Raw genomic sequence first — 24,498 nt, 5'->3', positions numbered from 1 at the left:
CATCGCCCCCAGCAATGCCATATAATAACAAAGACGCCAACCTCAATCAGGCCAGATATAACGCTTGGATTGACTTACTCCATGAACCAAAAAAGGATCAAATGCACGCCAGTTAACTCAACCATTCTGGCTGAAGTTGCACTTCAACTATACAACACCCAAAAATCAATTGCTGTCGGGCACACTACCTATTGGGAGCACTACATGGGAATACTGCTAAGAGAACTGGCAATCAAGGTTGCCCCAAAAGTTAATCCTCACAAAGAGAGCAGTAAAAACAACCTAAAGAAAGAACCGGGAGCACAACTAAAGACACAAAAAAGATCAGTAAACCTGACATTACGGAAGCTGAGATTAGCCCCTAACAACATCTACCTACGAGCAGAGCTGAAATACCAAAGGGCTGTGCTCAATCGAACAAAATGAAATATTAAAAAAGACGTTGAAAACGAGGTTTGGGCAAAATTACTATACAACACCAAAACTAACAACAGTGCCCGCTTCTGGCAATTAGTGAATAGGATCATGCGCCCACAGCACAAAGATTTAGGATCTCACATCACGGAAGAGACTTGGATTAATTACCGCTCCAGTCACTTCAATGACCATTCAGAGTATGCAGGAGCACAAAAAAGGATTAACAAGAGCACAGAGTCAGATTGCGAAATGCACATGTCTGCGATATTGGGTCAGGTTGATCAAGGCTCACTCACCAACAGCCAAGACACCTCTAGAACTCAGCAGATAGCCTCAATTAAAAAGCAGATAACCAAAGGCAGGAAAGAAGGTGCTCCAGGACCAACCGGTATCCCACCAGCCCTTTTTAAAGCAAAAAACTCCGAGTGGGCGGAGATCATGCAAACCCTATTCACGGAAGTTAGGCTTCTAAACAGAATCCCAGAATCCTGGAGGGGGTCGACGATCGTCCCTATTTACAAAAAAGGAGACAAGATGGACCCAAACAACTATCGCTTAGTAGCCCTCCTTGACAACGAGACGAAATACTTCGCGGGCACCATCTTAGAGGAGATCGCACTTTGGGCTGAGTCAAATCTGATCATACCACTGAACCAGACCGGCTTTCGGAAGAAAACCGGCACAGCAACTAATATCCCCGCAATCTCATTAATTATTGATGCAGCAAAAACCAAAAAACTCCTGCTGCATTTGTGCTACATCGACTTCAGTGCTGCATTCAACAACATCGAGAGAGGCAGACTATGGGGGGGAAACTGGCACAATGGGGCATACCACAGCCGATTCTAAACATGTTGAAGCTTCTTCACACTGACACCTGGGTGCAGGTTAAACTAGGAAGCGGCACCCATCTGTCCTCAAAAGTTCGTACCACCAAAGGACTTAAACAATGGTGCGTGCTTGCTCCAATATTGTTCAATCTCTTTATGGCGGATTTACCAAGACTACTCGACACCTGCAATTCCCACTCCCCGAGGATGGGAGGGAAAACTCTGAGTAACCTTCTGTACGCTGATGACATTGTACTACTCAGCCACATCTATATTGGTCTCCAGCAGCTTCTGATGTTAATGCACAGTTATGCAATGGAAAAAACCTTAAAAATAAACCTGAGCAAGACTCGTACAATGTCAATTAACATAAAAAAGAAACAACAGAAGACCTGGTCTCTTGGCGGTTTAAAAATTGAGCCAGCTTAAAGCATAAATACTTGGGAGTTATTTTTGATAGAGAAGGCTCATTTGTGCAGCAGAAGCAGGAAACAAGAAGGAGAGGAGCACTGATTGCCGTGACGTTGAAAAATGTAGCTACCCAACTGATGGGACCGACCCTGACCCCCTATCTGAAAGTCATTCAGGCGAAGCTACTCCCCTTGATTACCTACGGCAACGAGGCCTTGCGGGGAAGAGACTCCAAAAACCTGGACAACATACAGGTTAAAGCTTACAGAACAATGTTTTCGCTCCCGCTCCATACTTCGCCTGCTCAAATAAGACTGGAGTTCGGCCTGCAAAAACAAGATCTAGCCAGGCACGGAGCATACATCATTTGCTGCCACAAACTCAGAACCACCACTACAGACACATTAAACTCTTTGCTATGGCAGCACATACAAGGCAGGGACGCATCTCAGGCAAGAATTTACTTGCAGGCAGCGCTGGGAGCGACTAAACTCTCTGCGCTTTGGGATATGAAACTTGGGCATAACACTTTTAAAAATCTAGTTTGGAAAAATGTCAAATTACTTTCCTTACTAGAGGAGAAGGCTGCTTTTTTCAAAAGATCTCATGCATGGATGACCCTCAACTCGTACAAATCTTTGACACCACAAACACACTTTAGTGAGGGTTACCCAAAAGCCACAAAAATGAGGTTCCTGAAATACAGACTAGGATTCTGCCAAGTACAGAGTATCTCCCACCATGGCTCAGGACAGAGGGCAACGAGGCCTGCCCGCTCTGTAACCCAAAGAAGGGTGACATTTTCCATGTCACCTGTCTTTGTGAAGAACTACAACAAGCCCGCCAACTGCTCCTTAAGGATCAGTTTAAGCAAAAAGGGATTAGCACCAGAAGGCAAGCGGTGCTCGCCTGCCAGAATCCTGCAAATACTAAATTGAACAGCAGATATGTCAAATTTCTCGCGATGGTCGAGCAAAGAATTCCAAGACCGCCAAAACCGGGGAACAACACAGATACAGGCTAACAAGCAGACGGACAGAAGGACGCAAGGGAAACCACTGTTCCGTCTTTGTAAAAAGGCACATGGACAGCCACACTGTACCTTTTAATTGTATGTTTATTTTTTAACGGTTTTAAAGTATGATATTTTACGATCCCTTTGTAACATGCTTTGCACTGGTTTTAATTAACTATGCAAAATAAACGTTACCTTATCGTACCTTACCTTAATTCAGAGACAAGAATTGATGGAGAGTAAAACAATTGAAGTATAAAGACAGGGATTACCTACACATAAAACATATTTATTTTCATTTCCTTGTATCACTTATAGAAAGAAAGCAGCATCAAGATAATCATAAAATAGGTATTTTGCTCAGTCAACTGCAATCATACACTAGAAAACACCTAGAAGTCATCATTGAGGTGTGGAGATAGAACTGCCACTCGATGAGTTTAAGAGTGTGACAGCACCACCTAGTGTGCATTCGAGGCAATTTGAAATGTTAACAAGCATTGGCTGCGTGGCAGTAAAGCTGCAGGGCAGCGAAAGTGGCAGCAGTGGGAGGGGGCATGGCGATTTCCTTTCAGGAGCGCGCTCCCGAAAGGAAATCACCAAGATGTGCACGTATTGCATTGCAAGCAATGCAACACGTGCACTTCTTTGCTGAAAAAGCTCTGCAGATGGCATTAGATCTCCTCCTATGCAACGCATGCGCGTTCCGTAGGACGAGACCCAATGACTGTCTCTTTACCACATCAGGCCACATACACTTGTGACCTGTCCTGTCACTATTCCTGTACAGGTTTTCTGGGGCAGCTAGGATTACCTGCACTAATGCCTGCTAGATCACCCCCTAAAGAGGGTGCCTCTTCCAGGAGCTTCCTTCTGGGTAATGCACTGAAGCCTGATGGAGCACTTCTAACCGGAGTGTCCCTTCCAAGTACTGCCTACTGGGTAATTCATTAAAACCTGGAGGAGCACCTCTGACTGGAATGTCCTTTCCAGGAGCTGTCTACTGGGTAATTTACTACTGCCCGTGAATCAGATCTCCGCCATCCCCAGGAGTGTCCCTTCCTTTCTTTCTCAAAGGAAATTTCACACTAGATAGTCTTCCAGCAAATACTAGGAATCTCCATGCATGTATAATTGTCAAAAAAAATAAAAAGGAAAACATTCATGTTTAAAAAGAAAAAAGACACATTAATGTTTAGAGAGAAAAAAGAAAGACATTCACATTTATCATAGCAAAAGAAAGCAGAAAACACCATGCATGCATTTTACATTTCTGTGCTTGACTGCTAAAACCTCATGTTATTAAACTGCAAGGAACAGGGGGGCATATTACCAAGCAATAGCGATAATTATCGCTATTGCTTGGTTAGAGACAAAAATGTATCGCTGCGCTGCGGCGATTTTTACCGCAAATAAACCTTGGTATTACTAAGGTTTATCGCAAATGCGATAAAAATCGCCGCAAATGAATGAATATCGCTGAAAAGTCAGCGATATTCATGCATTACCGAGCTAATGCTCTTAGCCATGTTATCGACCTCCCATTGGATAACATGGCTAAGAACTGCTCAGGGCAGGTGTTAGCTTTTGGAAATATTCGCGCTTAGCGCGAATATCTCCAAAAGTTGGTAATAGGAGATAGCGATGTTAGCGACTGTTTTCAGTCGCTAACATCTTGGCACGCCCACTTTGCATGTCATTAGTGATAAATATCACTGACATGCAAAGTGGGGCCCAAGATGGTCGCAATCTCCTACTAGCTGTTGCTAACTGGTGTTAGCGACAGCTAGGTAATAGGGAGATAATTTTATCTCTGCTTTCTTGGCTTTTAAAGCCAAAAAAGCGGAGATAAACCTCCTTGATAATATGCCCCAAAGTTCGATCTCCCCCCCCCCCTTTGTGACAGAAACGTCGGATTTTTCTCGCTCGTTTTTTTTTTCAACATGTTTTTCTTACTTTTACATACAACATTAAAAATAAAACATACAGTCATCGTACAATTCTCGTTACAGGGTTTCCAGCCATAGGCCGCTGGTTTGGTGGTGCCACATTTCTGATTTTTTGTGCTAGGCTGACCCCTTATCCAATTGCCCCCTTGAGGGTAGGGGGTGGTGTGAAAAGAAAGGAAGGAAAAAATGAAAAGAAGAATACAAGAAGTTTGTTATTTCTTGATACTGAACAGACAGACTTAGCATAATACTTTGTTAGTTTCTTACCTGATATCGCGCAGACTCTATTCTATCAACGGCAGGCAGCTCTCCGCCGAAGACTATATGGGTGTTTCGAGATGAAGTCCTGGCTGGCTCATTAGAATGTTCTCAAGATGAAAGAAAAAAAAAAACACAACTTTAATTTTAGCAGCAAAGCACAGAGTTTATTTTCTCGATCGAGGAGGAAGAATATAAAAAACTGTTCAGCTGTGACCCAAAGCTTCCTGTGGCACATGAGCACGCCGTGAAATATATACTGGATCAGTTCAAATGTGAATACATCATATGCATAATAATTATTGATGGAAATTTCCAGCAGAAGTTTTTGTTAACAAAGGCAATACTATTCTACAAAAATAACTAATCACATGATTAAAAAGTCTGCACCTGGGGTTTGAAACTAGCTCAGTGCCCTTGGCGTGTCTGGGTCTGAAGCGTGAGATACCACTCCTACATGTCTAGGGTTTTATAAAGCCTAACATCACGGCTGCCTTGCACGTCTATTCTACTCTTATCAACATATTTTATTAAGCATGTGTTCCCTACAAAGCAGGCCTGTGGCCTTCACAGCTATGGTGGCTGCCTAAATATATTTCTCTAGTCTACAAAAACTTGCATTTATTTTCTCTTCTAATGTTAGCCCTATTGGTGCTGTTTTTCATTCTGCTATTGTAGCAAGGCTAGGCTTTTATTGGTCTTTTGCCACATACATTTGTAGACGTTTTCCAGCTGAGGTTTGCATTGAAACATACACACTTTCTCCATTATTTACTCAGAGACCTGAACTGTGTGAAGACTACTGCAAGCCACGCTGTCATCCATTTCAATGTATTGTGTTATTTTTTTCTTTCAGGAATCATGCGAGCCATAAAGCTCAATCCAGCACTGGAACCCATTTTTGAGAAGTTTCAATTTACAGAAAGATCTCAACGCTGAGGAAACACCAGTGCCTAGTACTCCTCGAAGACACAGAGACGACATGACTGTTCACAATTCTTAAATATTTTGAAATATTGCACTTGTCAATCTCACCTCTTTATATATTAGGCTCACAGCATATGTGGTACAATTCTCTACTGGTGTTTACACTGCAGTGCCCCTTAGGTCTTAATACTGTGCGTTTTGGTGTTCTCAATAGTAATTTGTTAATTAAATACTAGTAAGCTTCCCTTAAATAACCCATCCTCCATAAAGAGTAATATCTTTCCCTCAGAGGAGTTTGTAAATACTCTGCCCTGATTGTTTCACAATAAAGGTAGCAACATCATCGAAACATTGTCCTCGCACTGGGAGACAAGAAGAATTCAGGGCGTAAATTAAAACTTTGCAGGGCCAGTTTCTCCACAGGGTGGCAGAGTAAATGACTCCATTGTCTTGACCGAGGTGCTGCTGCCAAAGCACAGGCCACAGCGGCGGTCCCTGCCAATGCTTTGTGAAGTTTGGTCCATCGCTCCTTCAGCGTGAGGAAGCGAGCGTTGACCGCACTGTTTACTTTAGAATTTTAAAAACAATCCTGAAGTGTGATTTTCATACAAAAGAAAGTGGTCACCTCCCCAGGGAGCCCTCTCTCAGCTCATGGTGAGTGCGCATTTATCCACTTGCACTTCCCTTTACCTCCAGGGTTTTCCTGGCAGTGACCGGCAGTGAAAACCGACCTCTAAATCGGGTGGGTGGGATTACAGGTCTGTTCTGGCGGCCCTCACTGGCTGTTGGAGGGGTTTAATCACTGCGGAGACCTTGGGTTCCGCCCGCATCTAAATGGAATAGACCTCCCGCAATCTTGGTTGTCGGGATACTCAATGGACATTAAAGAGAGGACCCTTACTGCCTAGAAAGAAATCAGGCCCATCATTACATCATTGAGAGCCCATCCATGAATAAATCTGTTTTTTCATCCCTCTCAGAGGAGGAATTTATGAAACTAATTATGTCTCACACACCTTCTTACTCTTGCTCTGATGTCCGTCCTTGCCCGTCACTGACCAGAGATGGCTGGGCCGGGCATCCCTCTTGGCCTCCATCCCTGGGAGTAAGGTCATTTTTCATGATGCCTACAACTAATCCTCCTGTTCGTACCCAAAGAAAACGTGCATGCACTGTCAAAGGACCTCGTACCAACCCAAATACTTCTTCAGCAAATTTGCCTACAGCAATTGACTTAATGCTACAGAAGGAGATTGGGGTAGTCACTACAGAAATTGAACTCACGGAAAGACGTTTATCTATTACCCCTGACTTTTCTCCCTTGGTATCATCGACCTCAGATAATGCTGTAAACCTCTCTGAATTATCTGTATATGAATGTCCCCCTTTGCAAGCCTTTGTGCCATCCCCTACGCCTAGAGTAGAATTTACTCGAGAGGGCACTGTTAAAATAACTAAGAGGGACAGGAAGAGAAAGCAGGGCAACACTAGGGGACCCAAGGGGAAAAGGTAGGGGATGGGAATGCAAAAGGTACTTTAAATACCCCTAGATCAGAGAACTGTTTGGGTAATAACCATGCGTCTCTGGTAGCCCAACCATATCCATCTTGGGCCCAAATATTACTATCAGATCTCCTTACTCAATGTAGAATCATTGTGAAGGAAGAGATTGCCCCACTTTTTGATCATATCCAAAACCTAGTAGCTAGTGTCGGTAAAACTCAGGTCACCAGCCAACAGAGCACCAATACCAACACACTACCTAGATGTCAAATAAGAGCTGAGATCCATCAAAATGTTCCTGATACTCGACAAATTCAATCCAACTCAGAAACCATTTTGGTCCCGGTTCCAGCTAATTCTAAAAAGGCAGCTTCTATTACAAAAATGGTAGATAGGTCCATCCCTCAATTGGTTGGGCAAGCACCGATAGAGACCCATCCTCAAGCAGGGAGGAAGGTCCAAAAACAAAACCAATGTACAGGGGCAAACTCAATTCGTAATGTGGAAATGGGTAATACATGCACAGAGGGGAATAGAGGTGGGACCCTCCTATTCAGAGAAACACAAAAAACGTCCCTTCCAACTATTAATCTACCCCCAACAGCAGCTCCATATGTAGTTATTCTGGCTGGAATTTCCGAACTCAGATATGGCCAAAATGAGTCACAATTAGAACTCAGAAATAAGATATTGTTTTGGATGGCTACATACAAACGATTCCCTTATAACAGGGCTGGTGACTGTGGGACTGTGTGATTATTAATTTCAAGCACCCTGAAGTCGTCCGTAGATTGATATTTCCTCCTTCCCGCCTTTTAGGTCAACAAACTGCCATCAGAGCATTTACTCTGGACTCTTTTTACCCTTCTCCCCGAAATACCGGTTAAGTTTATACCCCCCTGGACTGTGGTAGTTGGCGTATGGATTCTCACATAATTCCCCCAAATGTTCCGTCCATATTTAATATTCCGGTGTCACACCAGCTCGCCCCTCTGGAGGATGTAGAGGATGTAGACAGACTGAGAGGCCCGGAAGTTTTTAATAATTGGAATGTGGGCCCCTGAATCTTTGTCTGATTTAATCCAGGTTTATAGACAGCCCATAGTGAATACTGGGGAAGGCACAGAGTTACAGAAGCAGGACACTTCTCCCTGTAAGAGGCTATACAAATCTGGTGGTTCTCATACCACTATTTATGCCGCTCTAGCTCCTGTCCATCTGGACTCTCCGGGAGGGGGAGACTTCCCAGGAGAATTGTGTTTTTTTTTTAATATAGCGCTAGGAATCGACTCCCGGAGGAGTATCTCCGTGCTTCGACCGCTGGGGAACCCGTCCTGGCTCACCCTGAGAGATGGTCCCTAATGGGTATCTCTAAGGTGCGACCAAGCATCCCTGGCGGTCTGGGGGGGCCGTTGTGAAGATGAGGCAAGCTAATGCCCAGAGTTGCCGAGTGTGGTCCCTGACTGGAGTAGGCACCGAGGTGAGAATTATCGAGCCCGCTGACCATGGTCCACGACCCTGCCGCGTCGGGAATCGAACCCTGGTCCCGGGCCGTCCTCTGCTTACGGGTCTGCCGCCTCTAACCAGTGAGCCACACCACTTCACTATAGAATAAACTTAAAATTCTGTCCTGGAATGTGGCAGGCCTATCTAATGAAACTGCCTGCCCTGACTGGGGGTCTTCCATAGACCAATATGATGTATGCCTACTTCAGGAGACGTGGGCAAGAGAGGAGACTGTAAATGTAAATTGAAAATGTAAATTGATACTTGTATAGCGCACTACTCACCCGCAAGGGTATCAAGGCGCTTGTACGAATACCGCTGTAGAACCCATTCTGGCTTTCCCTGTGAGGCGTCCACTCCTGGGCACCCCCAAGGTGGAGGCCAGGCATCCTTAGCGTTGTGGGAGCCGTTGTGGAGATTAAGCAAGCTATTGCCCAGAGTTGCAGAGTGGGACTCCATGATTGGAATAGGCACAGAGGCGAGAATTATCAGGTCCGTGGAATATTGAACCCTGGTCCCGGGCCAGACCTCTGCATCAGGGTCTGCCGCTCTAACCATTGAGCCACATTTCTCCACCAGACTGTAAGATTGGGCTTTGCGTCATTTGATCACTTGGCATCGATAGGGGAAAGGGGTAGACCGTATGGGGGCTTATCTAAATTGGTAGCATCACATTTGGGTTGTATGGTGACACAATTAACTACTCCAACTATAGACCTTCAGTGTGTCACACTCAATTTCCCATCCTATCTCAGGGTGACTTTAACAGCATTTTGTTTCGCCCTGTCAAGATTGGGAAAGAATCTATAACTTTGGCCCTGCTTGATACTTTTATCCCCACCATTTCTGGTGATAGCCTATTGATCATTGCAGGTGATTTTAATTGTCAATATGAGCCCCTACCTGCCATTGGAAATTCTTTAACCATAGACGAAGATGAGCAATGGTCTATACCTGAGCTCCAAATTACTCCAATTAAGGCTTAGTTACCACTGGCTCTCCAATTGAACTCGATAACTATGGCCCACTCTATGAGAGCCTGCAAATGACGCACCCAGTCCGATTGCGAAGGTAAGGCCACGTTCAATCGCGTTAGCCAAACATCTCGGATAGATAGATTATATCCTGTTCGAGACAAGGACATGGCCTATGGTCACCTATTTTGAGATTTTATTCCGACATGACAGTGACCATAACGCTTTGGTTCTAAAACTGAGACTACCTGACACTGGCATTTCCCAAGGTAGTAAACCAACCCAGAACAGCAAACTGAATCTTTCTAATAATAGAAGAAAGCTCAAATGGCCCATGGTAAAATAATCCCTAGATAAAATGAGTGCCTTATATTCAGCTGTCTATAAGACCTTTATGGAGATTAGTGGTTAAATTGAGCTCGGACAAGAAGAGATGGCAAACAAAATCCCTAAACTACATCTGGGGTTGGTGGCAGATGGCAAACAAAATCCCTAAACTACATCTGGGGTTGGTGGCAGCATTGGCTGATCTACTCAATCCGGTAGTGACTACACATAGGCTAAATCAGAAGACCCAGTCATGGTTTGATGAAAACTGTAAAATGGCAAAGTCTCGTTTAATTGAGTCAATTAAAGCCCCAGCTAGGAGCCTAGTAAAACTGAGGAGGCAGGAATACAAACAGGCTATTGCAGTGGCTAAGCAGCAATGAGAAACAATAGATGGGACAGTATAAAAAGTGCCCTGGGTAATAGGAACATGTGGGAATTCTGGGCAATAGTGAGAACTGGCAGCAGCTATGGTTATGTTGCAGATGAGCCGAGTATTCCATCCGAGAGATGGATGGAACACTTTGGGGCTTTGTATTAGACGGTAGTAGGTTCATCTATGAGCCTTGTAACCCCCCAGAATAACCACAATGACTTCCCATTCAGCCTGGAAGACGCTCCCACATTGTCCACTTTTAAACAAGTAGCAGGCACAAAGATCACACTGTTGGAGGTGGAGGGTGCGATAAGGAGATTCTCTGCAGGAAAAACCCCTGGTATTGATAAAATCCCTGGGAATTTTTATAGGGACCAACCTGTGATCTGGACCCTGTACTTCTGTCTGATGTTCAATGCCATACTTCAGGGCTCCCCCATACCTGAAATTGCTCCAGTATTTAAAAAGGGCTCCCCATTAATCCCTGCAAATTACCGCCCGATCAGTTTGATCGGCGTGAGTCAAAAAACTCTTTGCACGAATTATTCACAATCGCCTCCAGACGTGGATGGAGGAATCTGAGATATTGAGCCTCTACCAAGCCGGATTTAGGGAAAAACATCCACCGTAGACCAACTCCTAGGACTGCAACTTCTATATTGGAAAACGGTGAAAGTAGAGGGTGGCAGCCTCTACTTAATTTTTGTCAACCTCAAGATGGCTTTCGATCTGGTACCCTTGGATATTCTGTGAGAAGTTCTGGCGGATATGGGGATTCCAATCTATCTTGTTAATATTCTCAAGAGACTCCATTTAAACACTTTGTGCAGGTCAGAAGTGGTAAAAGGGGTGCCCTGACACCGAGGTTCATGGTCAATAGAGGAGTGCGACAGGGATGCGTCATAGCGTCCACCCTTTTCAGTCTCTTTGTTAATGCCCTAATTGCTCATCTCAAAGGGGTCAAATATTTCGATGCACCCAAGCTACGAAATGAGCAGGTAGTGGCACTTATGTTTGCCGATGACACCCTCCTACTGTCCAAATCCCCGATGGGAAAACAGCGTGCCCTATATAGTTTTACCAGCTTTCACGAGAAAAGGGGGTTTGAGATTAACACCTTAAAGACAAAGAACATGATCTGTAATCCACCTAAGATCACTCGTTCCAATCCTTCTCTAAATGGTATCATCTTGGATAGGGTTACTGTATTCGAATACCTGGGTATTACCCTTACTGACAACATAGAGTGGGGCCCTCAGATAGCCAAGGGTAAACTAAAGCTGGTACAGACAACAGGAGGTGTTTTAAAATTGCACCGGGAATCCACCTCCAAACCAGTTGCCTCCTTTTTGGAAATGTATAAAGCTCAAGCCCGGGGAGCCATTTTATACAGGACAGAACTGTGGGGTCACTGTTCAACTGAATACATCCTCAAGGCAGAAAACTGCTTTATGAGATCTTTGTTGTCTCTCCCAGTCAGTACTCCCCTTATCCCTCTAAGACTGGACCTAGGTATCAGACCCATAGACAAAGAAATTGGTCTACGCCCTGTATCATATTGTCGTAGACTATGGGTAACCCCAGAACTCAGGTATTTTAAAGAGGAAGTTAAAGATCTTATGGGACTCACTGGGACAGAAAAAATCCAATGGTTTGCATACATTAGAAATGAGAGCAAGAGGTCAATCAATTTATGGTTATGGTGCGTGTCGGTGAAAGCAGGGGAAAGAGATCCTAGAAAAATGTGAATGATTGAAAAGGAAAAAGTAAAGCGAAAAATCTTTTGTAATTGGGACCAAACCAAGTGCCAAAAACGTAAAATGTGGGGGCAATCAAATAACATGTGTTTCAAATCAGCTAAGGGGCAAGGACAGGACCAACAAGTGGAGGGAGTGTCTGGGGAGAATGATGACAGAGTCGATGGAGTAAAAAGTGTACGATTATATATAAAAAATAAGGTTTGTGTAGTGTTAGCAGCTCTGGATGTACTGTGAATTTTGGACCATATTTTATCCCACAAAGTGAATGACCAAATTTGAGATAGATCTTTTTCCCAGGCCAACTCAACCTTAGATTTAGTACGGTTTGTAGAAGACTGCAAAGATTTATAGATAAATGAAGCGGAAAGGGATTGATCGAGAGCGTTAGAAATGGAAAGATGAGTGACAGGGATAGAGTTGGTGGATGGGAGCGAAGCAAGGTACTGGGTAAGGGAAGGAATTAGTGTCAAATATTGTTTATGAGAAGAGGAAGGTAGCGAGAATTGTATTTGGAGGTCGTGACACGCACCATAACCATAAATTGATTGACCTCTTAATAGCCATTGCCTTTCATCATATTACCTCTCATTGGAAACAAGCTAATGTTGTTTCCTTTAATGCTTGGTGGAATGCAGTTTGTTTTAACCATCGTCTAGATACTAATTTTGTTTCCCCCATCTCCTTGGCAATTAAGCGTGACCTTTTATGGATTCCCATCACAGATTATTTATCTAAGATTGCCAGACCTCCTCCCAAATCCCCTTTGCGTAATGTTGAAGTTAGTAAACCACCATGAGCACATTTTCTTATTTACTTATAATGTTTCTGCATTACATGTATTGTTTATCATTCTATTTTTATGCTTTTTTACTACAGATACTCCCTTATTCCTTTGCATTACCTGATATTTACTACGATTTTTATTTTTATGTATGACATAGCTTTAATGAGTTGCCATTATTCTGTAAGAGAGATTTTTAGCTTCCTTAACTTATGATTGTTTCTTCATTTCCTGCCTTTGTTTGTTCTTATTTCAATAAACTTCAAACTTAAAAAGAAATGAGAGCAAGAGGTTAGGCTACCCGATTTTTGGAGTAACCCTGAAGTAGCTTGTATGAAGGTATCCCGTGCTGATTTGGTGAAATTCCATCGCAACCATCAGCTGGAGGATATTGTCACTAACTCTATGCTGGATTGCCTAACTCTAGACTTTCTGAGAAATAAAAATGAGTACAAACTTGAGCCATTTATGGATGAGATTGTTTCTAGTGAAACAAGGAAACTCTATGTCCAATTTAGACATGGCGTGAATTCCACTTGCACCACCCTTCTTTCAAGGCTTTGTTTCTTTAGTTGTGGCGTGCTCCAGAGTGTGTATTCCGTCATACACATGTGTTAATTGAAAATAAACTGCGTGCCCTTTAAACCTGGGGTAACGTCCTCTCGTCACTGCTAATTGTCCTATAGCAGGATTTATTTGTTTAATCCAATGTTCATCAAGTTTTGTCAATCATCCAATGACTCGAAATTCCTTTTCAAACTAAAAGTTTATTGCATCTTTCCATTCTCATCATTTGTAAGGCTGTTTTTTGCATTTCTAATTAGTATTCTTAATCATTCCAATGCTTTCTATTGAGCCTTCATCAGGGAATGTGTTCTAAAACAAAAGATGTAAGCCTATATTACACGAGGAATAAGCATGTAAAGTACATTACATTTATTCATGTATAGTGCTGCGTGAACTAATCTATTGGTGGTGCTCACTAAATGGAGTGAATAAAAAGTGATCCATATGTGTTATAAAAATTACTGGAGGTAGATGGAAAACTCACACAGATGTCTTAGGATGCCTCACGGCAGGGGCACTGGGGGAGCTAAATAACAACACACAGGTAGAGGAGATGAGATGCTCACACAGGGCCCTTGGGATGCCACATGGCAGGGCACTGAGGAACAGGCAAGTGGCTAACAAAGTGTCCAGAGAAAGCTGAACAGCACTTACAGCCCGGGCAAGTCCTGACAAATGCCCACAAAATTCGTTAACAAGTTAAAGCCTGGAACGGCAGACATGGAGGCCCAGCAAAAGAAACCTCTTGCAAAACTGTACTGGCTGGGAGCAAAAAACGACAATGAAAGTACAATGAAGGTATACAATAATATGGATGTTTATGAATGACCAACTAAAATTGCAAAATGTGCAGCCATGTTATGTTTGAATAAACAACAACCTTTTAAGGCACCAAATCACGTTGTCAGTGAAATAATTAAATGGTGAAATGGACGGAGTTAAATGGGCAGGGTGGAGAGGAGGAAAGACACCTGGGAGGGGTTTAATGAGTGCGAGTAGCCACTTGTTATTACTCTTCTACCGCATTGTGCGCTGTTTCTTAGCACAAAATGCATCCATTTTGGACAGGACGGTACACTTTGTGCTAACGAAATAGCACTTAATGCCGTGAGGAAATTGGGGAAATCCTGCCCCCAAGAGCCCCATTTGTGTTCTGTTGCATTTGATGTTATTTCTAAGCACAAAACGCTTTCTTGCGTTCATTTTGGATGCTAGGAGGACATTTACGCACTAAAGAAATAGCACTAAATGCAGAATTGATCTTCTCACATAATACTGCATAATCTTGCAGAATTCTTAGATAATTCCTTGTGACTACGCTACAAAGCATTACTTGTAATGTAATTGCATTTATACAGCGCTTACTACCCCTGACGAGGTGTCAAGGTACTTTTTTGGCGAGTAGCACGCTACTCCGGGACCCATAGAGGATTACTGTTGAATTAGTATAGTGAAACATGCAAGTACATTTTAAGTGGTGGATAGGTTAGTCAGTTAATTGGATTTGGAATGATAGCAGAAGGATAGAGGAGGACAAAGGTTTCTATTTATATAGCGCTTAATAGCGCACGCTATTCGGGAAGCATACAAAGGATTAGTGGTGAATTAATATGGTGAAATACGAAGTAATTTCAGTGGTGGATATTAGTCAGTTACTTGGAGTGAGAAGGTTACCAGAGGGATAAAAGGGGAGGAAAGATTTGCATTCATATAGCACTTGTTACCCCTGATGGGTGTTGAATCGCTTTTCTGGCGAGTAGCACGCCACTCCACAACCCATAAAGGATTACTGTTGATAATGAGTATAGTAAAATAAATGAAGTCATTTGAGTAGTGGATATGGAATTTGAGAAGTGAACATGTTAGTCTGTTACTTTCGATTGAAAAGGATAGTGGAGGGATAAAAGAGTGAAGGATTTATTTATTTATTTATAGGTCTTAGCCGTAGGAGGAGGCTTTTGGGTGAGTAAAAAGGAGTTTTGGAGGAGAGGACTCAGAGGGAAGAATTTAGAAAGGTTTGATTTAGGGGATCGGTATAGTAAAAGGTGTCAGATGATGCAAGGAGGGGTAGAGTAAGAGAGAGTCTAGAAAGGGTTATTTGGGCAATCATAGTAGTGGTATGGGGTTTGGGATAAATGAGAGAGTGGATGCAGAGGATATATTGATAGATATATAGGATGAGAGATAGGGGAGTGCATTGGAAGGAGTAGTAGAAGAAGTTTGAGATGAGTCAGAATGTTGGGCTAGAAAATATATAGGCTGGGAAATAGGGTAGTGCATTGGGAATGCTAAATTAGAAGAAAGTGAAAAATATATAGATCCATAATTACATTGAAAGTATATAGATACATAAAGGAGGTAAGTATATGTAAATTAAAGATATTGATAGAGGCACAGGATGAGAAATATGGTAGTGCAGTGGATATGCTTTTTCAGGAGAAAAGTAACAGACACACAGATCCAAGTACATGGAAGGTGCATAGATGCACAATGGAAGTATGTAAATGTAGACCAAAAATGATTTTTATTTATTTATTTTTTTCTCTCAACAACATACTTATTTTACATGTTTATGCAAAGTAATACACAAAGATAGGTACATATCTATAGTGAAAGAAATGCGTGTATACAGAGGGATATGCTGTAAATTTTTGTTTGCCTATGGTGCTTATGTGGGGAAGAGCCAAATCTTGTTTTCTGAAGATAAGGTGGTTATCGGTGGACCTTATTTTGGGTGGTAAAGAGTTCCATAGTTTAGCTGCTTGAAAAAAGAAGGATGTGCCACCCATGGTTTTTTTCTTGTATGGTTAGATTTTGAGGCGAGATTCTCCTTTAGTGCGGAGGTGCCTTTAGTTGAATGTGTTTGGTGATTTTATTCCTGATGAAGAGTGGTCCCATTCCATGTATTGCTTTGTGGGTGATACAAAGCAGCTTGAACGTGGATCTTCTGGCAACCGGTAACCAATGCAGGGATTTCAAGGCAGGGGAGATGTGGTCTCACTTTCTGATATGCTGGAGTAGTCTGGCAGCCAAGTTCTGAATCCGTTATTGTATTTTCATGGTCGTTAAAGGTGATCCGTGGTAGAGGCTATTGGCGTAATCGAGTTAGGACAGAACAAGGGAGATGGTAGCTTGGACCTTGTGTGGAAATCCCAAATGAGGGAAAATTTGTTGCAGCGTTTTTATAGTAGCAAAGCTTGATCTTGCTAGTTTATCCACTTGGGCATTCATCGACAGCTTGGAGTCCATGGTCATTCCGAGTTTTCTTACTTCCTTCGATACTTTAGGCAGTGATCCCAGTTCATCAGGCCATGCGGCAAGCGGGTTGTAATGTTTCCAATCGCCACACATGAGTATTTCAGTTTTTGAAGCATTCAATTTGAGATGGCTCCAGGTCATCCACTGATACAAGGCTCTGAGACAGCTAAAAATTGGTGATGTTCCAATGTCTTTGGGGAATTCCAGTTGAAGGAGTATTTGCGTGTCATCTGCATAGTTATATCACACAAGGTGAAATTTATTGATCAGTACTGGTAATGACTTCATGTAGATGTTGAAAAGCATGGGCGAGATGATAGAACCTTGAGCGACCTCTGCTTTTGTGGAGTACGATTTGGAAGAGAAAGGTGGGGTATGGATGATATTAGTTCTGTTTCGAAGGTAGGACTCAATCCAGTCTAAAGCAGTTTCCTCTATGCCGGCTTCATAGAGTCTTTGTTTCAGAGGGTCATGGTCAACCGTGTCAAAGGCAGCTGAGAGGTCCAAGAGGAGTAGCGCAGCAACCCCGTTGCGGTCAACTGTATTCTTTACGTCATCCCAGATGGCAAGGATGGCAGATTCAGTGCCTCTTCCCAGACGGAACCCTATTGGAAGTCTGAAAGTATGTCATTCTCTTTCTATCAGTTTGCCCAGGAACAGTCCATTTGTAATGGGTCTGTAGTTGTCAGGTTTCAGTGGGTCCAAGTTTGTTTCCTTCAGTAAATGGCATATGTATGACTTTTTGAGCTCTTCTGGAAATATTCCAGTAGTTAAGAAATGATTGATGATTCTTTCTACTGGAGTGGCAGAAGAGGTTGTTAAAAGAATTGTCTTGAAAGTTTGTGGCGGACAGGAGTCAGAAGGGCTGCCTGCAGTCCTGCTTGCTTTGACCAGGTCCATAAATTCATCGTGTGAGATGTGTTGGAAGGAACAGAGAGGCTTGATTCGAGCATTCTAGGATTGTTGTTTTGTACAAGGGTTAATGCTAGTGCTTTGTTTCTGTTTTAAGTATGATTCCAACGTGTCTGCTTTATCCGTGTAATGATTTGCCACTTTGGCTGTGAAATCTTGAGTAACAGGATGAGTTCCTTCTAGGGAATTTGGTTTGCGAAATTCATTTGCGCATTTAGCGTTTTGAATTCTGTCTGAATAGTGGCTTTTCTTAGCAAATAACCTAAAATGTGAGATGTGATAAAAGAATCCTATAAGATGCACCAAATCCAAAATAATCAGGTTAAAAAAGCCTAAACCACTGCTGCCAAACACCTAAATAAACCTGCTGGAAGTGTATGACTGACGGGCAATCAATCAATTCTGTGTTTGAGCAGAGAGACCCCTTGTCAGCAACCAAGGGAGTGGAGTACTATCAATACCAAAAAAAATTGTCCCTTGATTCTCTCAATCAGCAAGAACACCCTATCAACAGTGGATTTCTTAATTCATATACAGCACATAGATAAACTTTAAATCCCGTAAACACTCAAACAATGATCCCACTATAACATACCAGGCAAAAAGGTCAATTAATGTCTTTAGTACATGTGAATATTTTTAAAACACAATTTATATAATAAACCACAATGCAAATCAACATAATTAAAAACAAAACAAAGAAATTCATCACATCAGAATATCACATCTTATAACACTTTTACCACAGAGAAGCCTAAAAAAATAGGGAAAAGAAGAATGATAGACAGTACACTTTTAGCTCGATAGTTCCCGAGGAATTCATTGTTTGTTTCCCTATTTTTTTTAGGGTTCTCTGTGGTAAAAGTGTTATAAGATGTTATGTTTTGTCCTGACAAGATGAATGTTATTGTTTTTAAATATGTTGAACAGATGCATTGTGTTTTATTATAGGTGTTTTATTATATAAATTGTGTTTTAATATTATTCACACATACTAAAGAAATAAATTGACCTTTTTGCACTGTATGTTATAGTGGGATCATTGTTTGAGTGTTTTTTGGGATTATGAGGGATTATAGTTTATCTATGTGCTGTATATGAAAGAAATCCAGTGACAATTTGTTTTTTTGGTATCAATCAATTCTGCCAGTTGCATCTACACCCAATGTAGCTGAGCACGTCCAAGGTGAAAGACAATATCTCTCCTTATACGGAAGCCTCAAGTGGCCACAAAGGCACTTGCCAGCTGTGCACACATGCACAACAAGCATTTGCAATGCAATAGGTTTCACATTTACGCAATTGTGAGCTATTGGCATTGTAAATGACAATACCTTTTATTTATGTTTTGTTTTTTAAAACATAAATAAAAGGCATTGTCATTTACAATGCCAATAGCTTAAACTATCGCAAATGTGAGACCTATTGCATTGAAATGCTTGTTTAAAGTTGAAAACAGACGAATACAGTGACGTTGATTAACTGCAAGTGCTAGGAGTGATATCTCCTTGTGAAGCATATGTGGTGGCATTAAGAAAAATACACACCAGGCAAGAAAACCACTTCGATCTATGCAAGTCAAACCCAGTGCCCAAAACAGCTCAGCAGAAAGGTAAACTTCCGTCTCACGAATGACAAACAGCTGCTTGGTTGTAAACTGTCCTAACTTATTTAACTTATTAAACCCGGAACCAGAAGATTTTCAGGAAAGTATAGACCTTTTTACCTTGAGCACTGAAAACATGGGTTAAAATGCTAAACCTTTTGTGAACTGTGCCATATCCAGAACTTAATACAAATAAAGAGAGCCACCCATGAGCAGGCTTGAACATTCCCCGGACTCTTGGTTTAGTCACGTGGTGGCCGATCGCTGCCACACTCAGCCTGCACACAGGCTGTGACTGCCTGACCTGTGCACGGCCAGGTAGGCAATTCAAAACAAACAATGGCGTCTTTAACCTGTTTACCTCGGCGGCAATTCTGCCGCAGTGCAGAGGCTTTGATGAGTGGGAGGGGCCTCATCGGCCAACGGACATGCGCAGCACTACGGAGTAGTGCTTGCGACGGCTGTTAGCCAATAGAAGCATGCAATGGGTTAAACAATCTGCATGATTCCCCCATCCTACAAAATCACACATGCACACATAGTGAAGATTGTCAGGAACACAGCGTGTTCTGTTGTTTAAATAATGGAGGGTGTGAAGAAACCAAGCAGAAGAAGGAACAGAAACCCGGTACATATACTTACTCTATAAGGAGCTGTGGGTTACAGGAGTCCCCAATGTTCATCGGCCCCAGGGACGATGAGGAGCTTCTGCTTCCGGGGACCTTGATTAATCTGTAATGCTGGTAGCGGTCTAGTTGCCGCACGCACACACGCACCCCTACATCCGCAGGCCAGGCGTGGCCTGCGGGGTTAAATAAAAGGAGGACGGGCGCTCGTGCACGTCACTTTCGACCATGATACCAGTGTCGGTCTGAGTGCTATTGCTGCCGCGCGTACTGCCCCCGCGCCAGAGTGCGAGCCCCACCTAAGCCAAAGGTGGCCCAGAAAGCAGCACACAACATTGGCGACGAGCGGAGGGGGCCCAACCCTCGCCCGTGCACCTGTGCCAGTTCGGAGCGTCCAGCTCCCTTCCGCAGTGCCTACCGCGTGTCTGCCGCATGATACGCTCTTCTGCCCTGGGCCTGCGTGCCTGTCCCTGCCTCCACGCCTGGGCCGTGGAATAATCTCTGGAGCTGCACGAGGGATGCGGCGCTGGAGTGGGCAAAGCCGGACCACTGTTTGCGACTGCATGCCGATCCCCACGCATCTCGCGTGAGTCGCGGACCGGAGCTACACCCTACCAATGCTCACGCATTGCGCGTGAGACGCGGAAAACGCCCTGCGAATGCTCATCCATTGCGCGTGAGTTGTGGAATCGGCTGGGTGTGTGCCCTACTATGCCCTGGAGGAAACACAAGCAGCAACCCAGGTTGGGGAAGCCCTCAGACCAGCTCGCGCCACCCCCACGCCACCTGAGGGTTGCAGAACCCGCGACGGAGCAGAGGCAAGCTGCGCAGCTGCCACGTGGCGTTACAGAGGCCTGTAGAAATCGCGACGGAACTGACGTGAGCCGCTCAGCTGCAACATGGCATCACAGAGCCGGCGCAATAGGGGATAGCAGTTGGCAAGGACACACACACCATCTCTATAAAGACGGGGCAGGAAGAACACACAGACAACCTTATCCAGGCGCACTGTCACTATGGCGGACTAAGAAGCACCTGCGACCACCATCAACATCCCATTTCAACACGCCGCAACAGGGGTGCTACCGCTGTTCAGTGTAGCGGAAGACCCATCCACAGCCTCACCAAGGTGTAAGATATGGCTCGAAAGACTGGAAAACTACTTTGTAGTCACGAGAGATACAGACAAAGCAGTGAAAAGGTCGCTTTTGCTGCACTATGCAGGGGATGAAATTTTCAGACTGTTCAAACACCTGCCTAATACGGGGGCAACGGATGATTATGACGCAGTGGTTGCTGCCCTAAACGGCCATTTTGACCCCCAACTGAATGTAGACTTCGAAGTTTTCAAGTTGGGACAAGCACGCCAGAGGGAAGGTGAGAAGATGGACCAATTCCATGCCCGCGTCAGGGAGCTAGCCAGTTTCACCGACGAAGACCAACCAAAGGCCATAAGGAGGCAGATAATTCAAGGATGTCGAGTCAAGGCGCTGAGAGGGTTGATTCTACGCAAACCAGGGATCTCGCTGGAAGACATCTTAATCCTTGCCAGATCTCACGAACTCTCAAGCGTCAGAGTCACCGCCATGGAACAAGCGTTACACAAACCACAGATCAAGACAGAAACCATCAAGGTGGAACGGGCAGATGCAGTGCGGTCTCAACCACGTGGACCACCACAAAGAGAGTATCGGAGGGATCCTTCCCGAGCACGGTGTGGATATTGTGGGCATGAGCCCCACGTGGCCAAGGACTGCCCGGCCCAAGGAAAGACATGCGCAAATTGTGGAATCCCAAACTATTTTGCATCGGTTTGCCGCAAAAGAAACACGTCAAAGACGTTCAAGAAATCACGGACGCCTACTAAAGCTGTTCGTCAACAGTCGTTGACCGACCCGCCGCCAGCGAAGGCAGAGAAACACCTACCCACGGTGTACGATGACTCGGAATCGGAGGATGAGGAGGCCTACATCGTCTCGTTCGCACGAGAACTCAAGCAACGACGACGGCCACAGCCAACGTGCATTGTGCAGATGGCGGGGAATGAGGTTAAGGCCATAATTGATACTGGCGCCACCGTCAATGTGATGGGTCTGCAACAGTTCAACAAGCTACGCCCACGGCCTCCGGTAATGCCGTCCAAGACAAGGATATTCCCCTACGGAGCGGACACACCACTACCCCTCAAAGGAAAAATCACAATACCAATCCAGGCCGACGAGTCACAGGTAATGGCGACAGTCCACATAATCAACCGAGAGGCCGACACTCTGATAAGTAGTCATACAGCTGAAGACTTGAAACTAATAGCCTTTGCCAATTGCATCAGAGCACATCAAGTAGATGAACTGTTGGGACGATTCCCCGAACTATTCAGAGGCCTGGGCTGCATAAAATGTGAACCCATCAAGCTACATATCGATAGATCGGTCACTACCACCGCCCTGCGTCACCGTCGGATACCCTTTCACCTCCGTCCACTGGTAGAGAAGGAACCTAAAAAACTAGAGACCCTAGGCGTCATAGAAAAGGTCACGGGGCCCACCCCGTGGGTATCACCAATGGTCATTGTAGAGAAGCCTAAGCAACCAGGCGAAATCCGCCTGTGCATCGACATGCGGCTACCAAACGCCGTGATCCGGAGGGAGAGGCATCTGACCCCCACTATGGATGACATCGTTGCTGATGTGAACGGGTTGAAGTGGTTTTTGAAAATAGACCTAAACGCCGGATACCATCAACTGCCACTAGCAGAGGAAAGCCGATTCATTACCACCTTTAGTACCCATCTTGGACTTTAACGCTACAAACGGTTGAACTTCAGCATCTCATCAGCGGCGGAGGTGTTCCAGAACACCATCCGGGAACTCCTCTCTGGACTGCCGGGAGTAATAAACGTCAGCGATGATATCTTGATACACTCCGCCACAGCGTCAGAACATCACACGCACCTTCCGGATGTCCTAAAGAGACTGAGCACCCATGGAGCGACACTCCACAAAGAGAAATGTCAATTCTTTCAACCCTCCATAGAATTCTTCGATTATGTCTTTAACCAGGAGGGCATCCAGATTGACCCGAGGAAGTCCAAGGCCATCAAGGACGCTCTAGCACCGAAGTCCCCGATGGAAGTGAGAAGCTTCCTTGGCATGGCCACTTACTGTGGCCGGTTCATACCGGGCCTGGCCACCCGGAGCGAGCCGCTACGAGCGCTGACCAAGACAGATGCCACATGGCAGTGCGGCCCGAGAGAAAACGAAGCATTCCAGGGAATCAAGGATGCTCTCCTGGAGAAAGCCACTCTCTCCTACTTCGTCGATGCCAGCCCGGTGGGCCTCGGTGCTGTCCTGACCCAAGAACATGAACCCAGCCAGTGGACGGCACTCGATTTTGCCAGCAAGGCTCTAACTCTGACTGAGACCAGGTATGCCCAGATCGAGAGGGAGGCTCTTGCCATTAAATGGGCCTGCAGCCACTTCCACTTATATCTACAAGGCCATCCATTTGTCATGGTCACTGACCACCAACTGCTGGTGTCCCTCTTCAAGGGAACTGCCCCACACCCATCACCTCGCATTGAACGATGGGTGATTCAACTACAATCGTACGAGATGGAAGTTACATACAGCCCAGGGGCCAAGAATCCCGCGGATTACTTGTTGCGCCATACCTCACAACAAGAACCTGAACCAGTGGACGACGACTGTGAGGAATACGCTCAGTGGGTGGCCCTCACCTCATGCCCGCAAAGCATGACAATGGAAGATATAAAGGAAGCAGCGGCCGCCGACAACATCTACTTGAGGTCGCTTCAGGCAGTTCAAGAAGGCTCGTGGGCCAATTACCTACGCCCACCCACTTCCTGGTCCGCGGAAGACAAAGAGTCACTCACAAAAATCTGGCGAATACGGCATGACCTAAGTGCCACGGACGATGGAGTGTTACTAAGAGGGTCACGGATGGTAATACCCCAGAGCCTGAGACACCGGGCGGTACAACTCACCCATGGAGGTCACCAAGGCACGACAAAGATGAAGGCGCGCATGAGGGAGAAAGTATGGTTCCCGGATCTGGAGAACATGGTGGAAGATTATGTGACGAACTGCATGGCCTGCCAGTTGACGAGCGACCCTGAGAGACCTGCACCGGTAATCACAGAAGAAGCCTGCACATCTCCTTGGACCAAGGTCAGCATAGATTTTGGAAGCTTCCCAGGGGAAGGTCATACGTTAGTAGCCATCGATTCCTACTCTAAGTACCCGTTAGTGGAGAGGGTTGTCTCCACTGCATTCACACACGTAGGGCCGGCGCTGGCAAAAATATTTTCCATGTTCAGATACCCATCAGAGATACGGAGTGACAACGGGCCGCCTTTCCAAGGGCCTGAATTTGCCACGTTCCTGAAGACAAGGGGAATACAACACCGTCGTATCACACCTCCGTGGCCCCAGGCAAACGGGGACATTGAGAGGTTTATGCTGACCCTTAATAAAGT

The 24,498-nt window shown here is 44.6% G+C and overlaps 1 protein-coding gene across 1 annotated transcript; it reads left to right on the top strand.

Annotated features, from left to right (window-relative positions):
- The first annotated feature begins 525 nt into the window (after positions 1-525).
- LOC147725121 (uncharacterized) lies at positions 526-22,804 on the top strand. The gene is made up of 2 exons (XM_086918178.1): positions 526-805; positions 21,228-22,804. Exons 1-2 carry the CDS (start codon positions 526-528, stop codon positions 22,802-22,804), a joined length of 1,857 nt encoding a protein of 618 aa, XP_086774304.1.
- Positions 22,805-24,498: the final 1,694 nt, after the last annotated feature.

This window comes from Lissotriton vulgaris, chromosome 4_1, assembly GCF_964263255.1.
Source record: "Lissotriton vulgaris chromosome 4_1, aLisVul1.2, whole genome shotgun sequence".
Lineage (NCBI taxonomy): Eukaryota > Metazoa > Chordata > Amphibia > Caudata > Salamandridae > Lissotriton > Lissotriton vulgaris.
Note: the sequence above shows the minus strand (reverse complement) of the source record. Positions and strands in the feature narration are given on the sequence as shown.

Coding starts and splice junctions, on each gene's coding strand:
- LOC147725121 (XM_086918178.1), top strand. CDS start 526: ATGCGCCCACAGCACAAAGATTTAGGATCTCACATCACGGAAGAGACT. Junction 806..21,227: donor AGGTGCTCCAGGACCAACCG/GTATCCCACCAG, acceptor TGCACTATGCAG/GGGATGAAATTTTCAGACTG.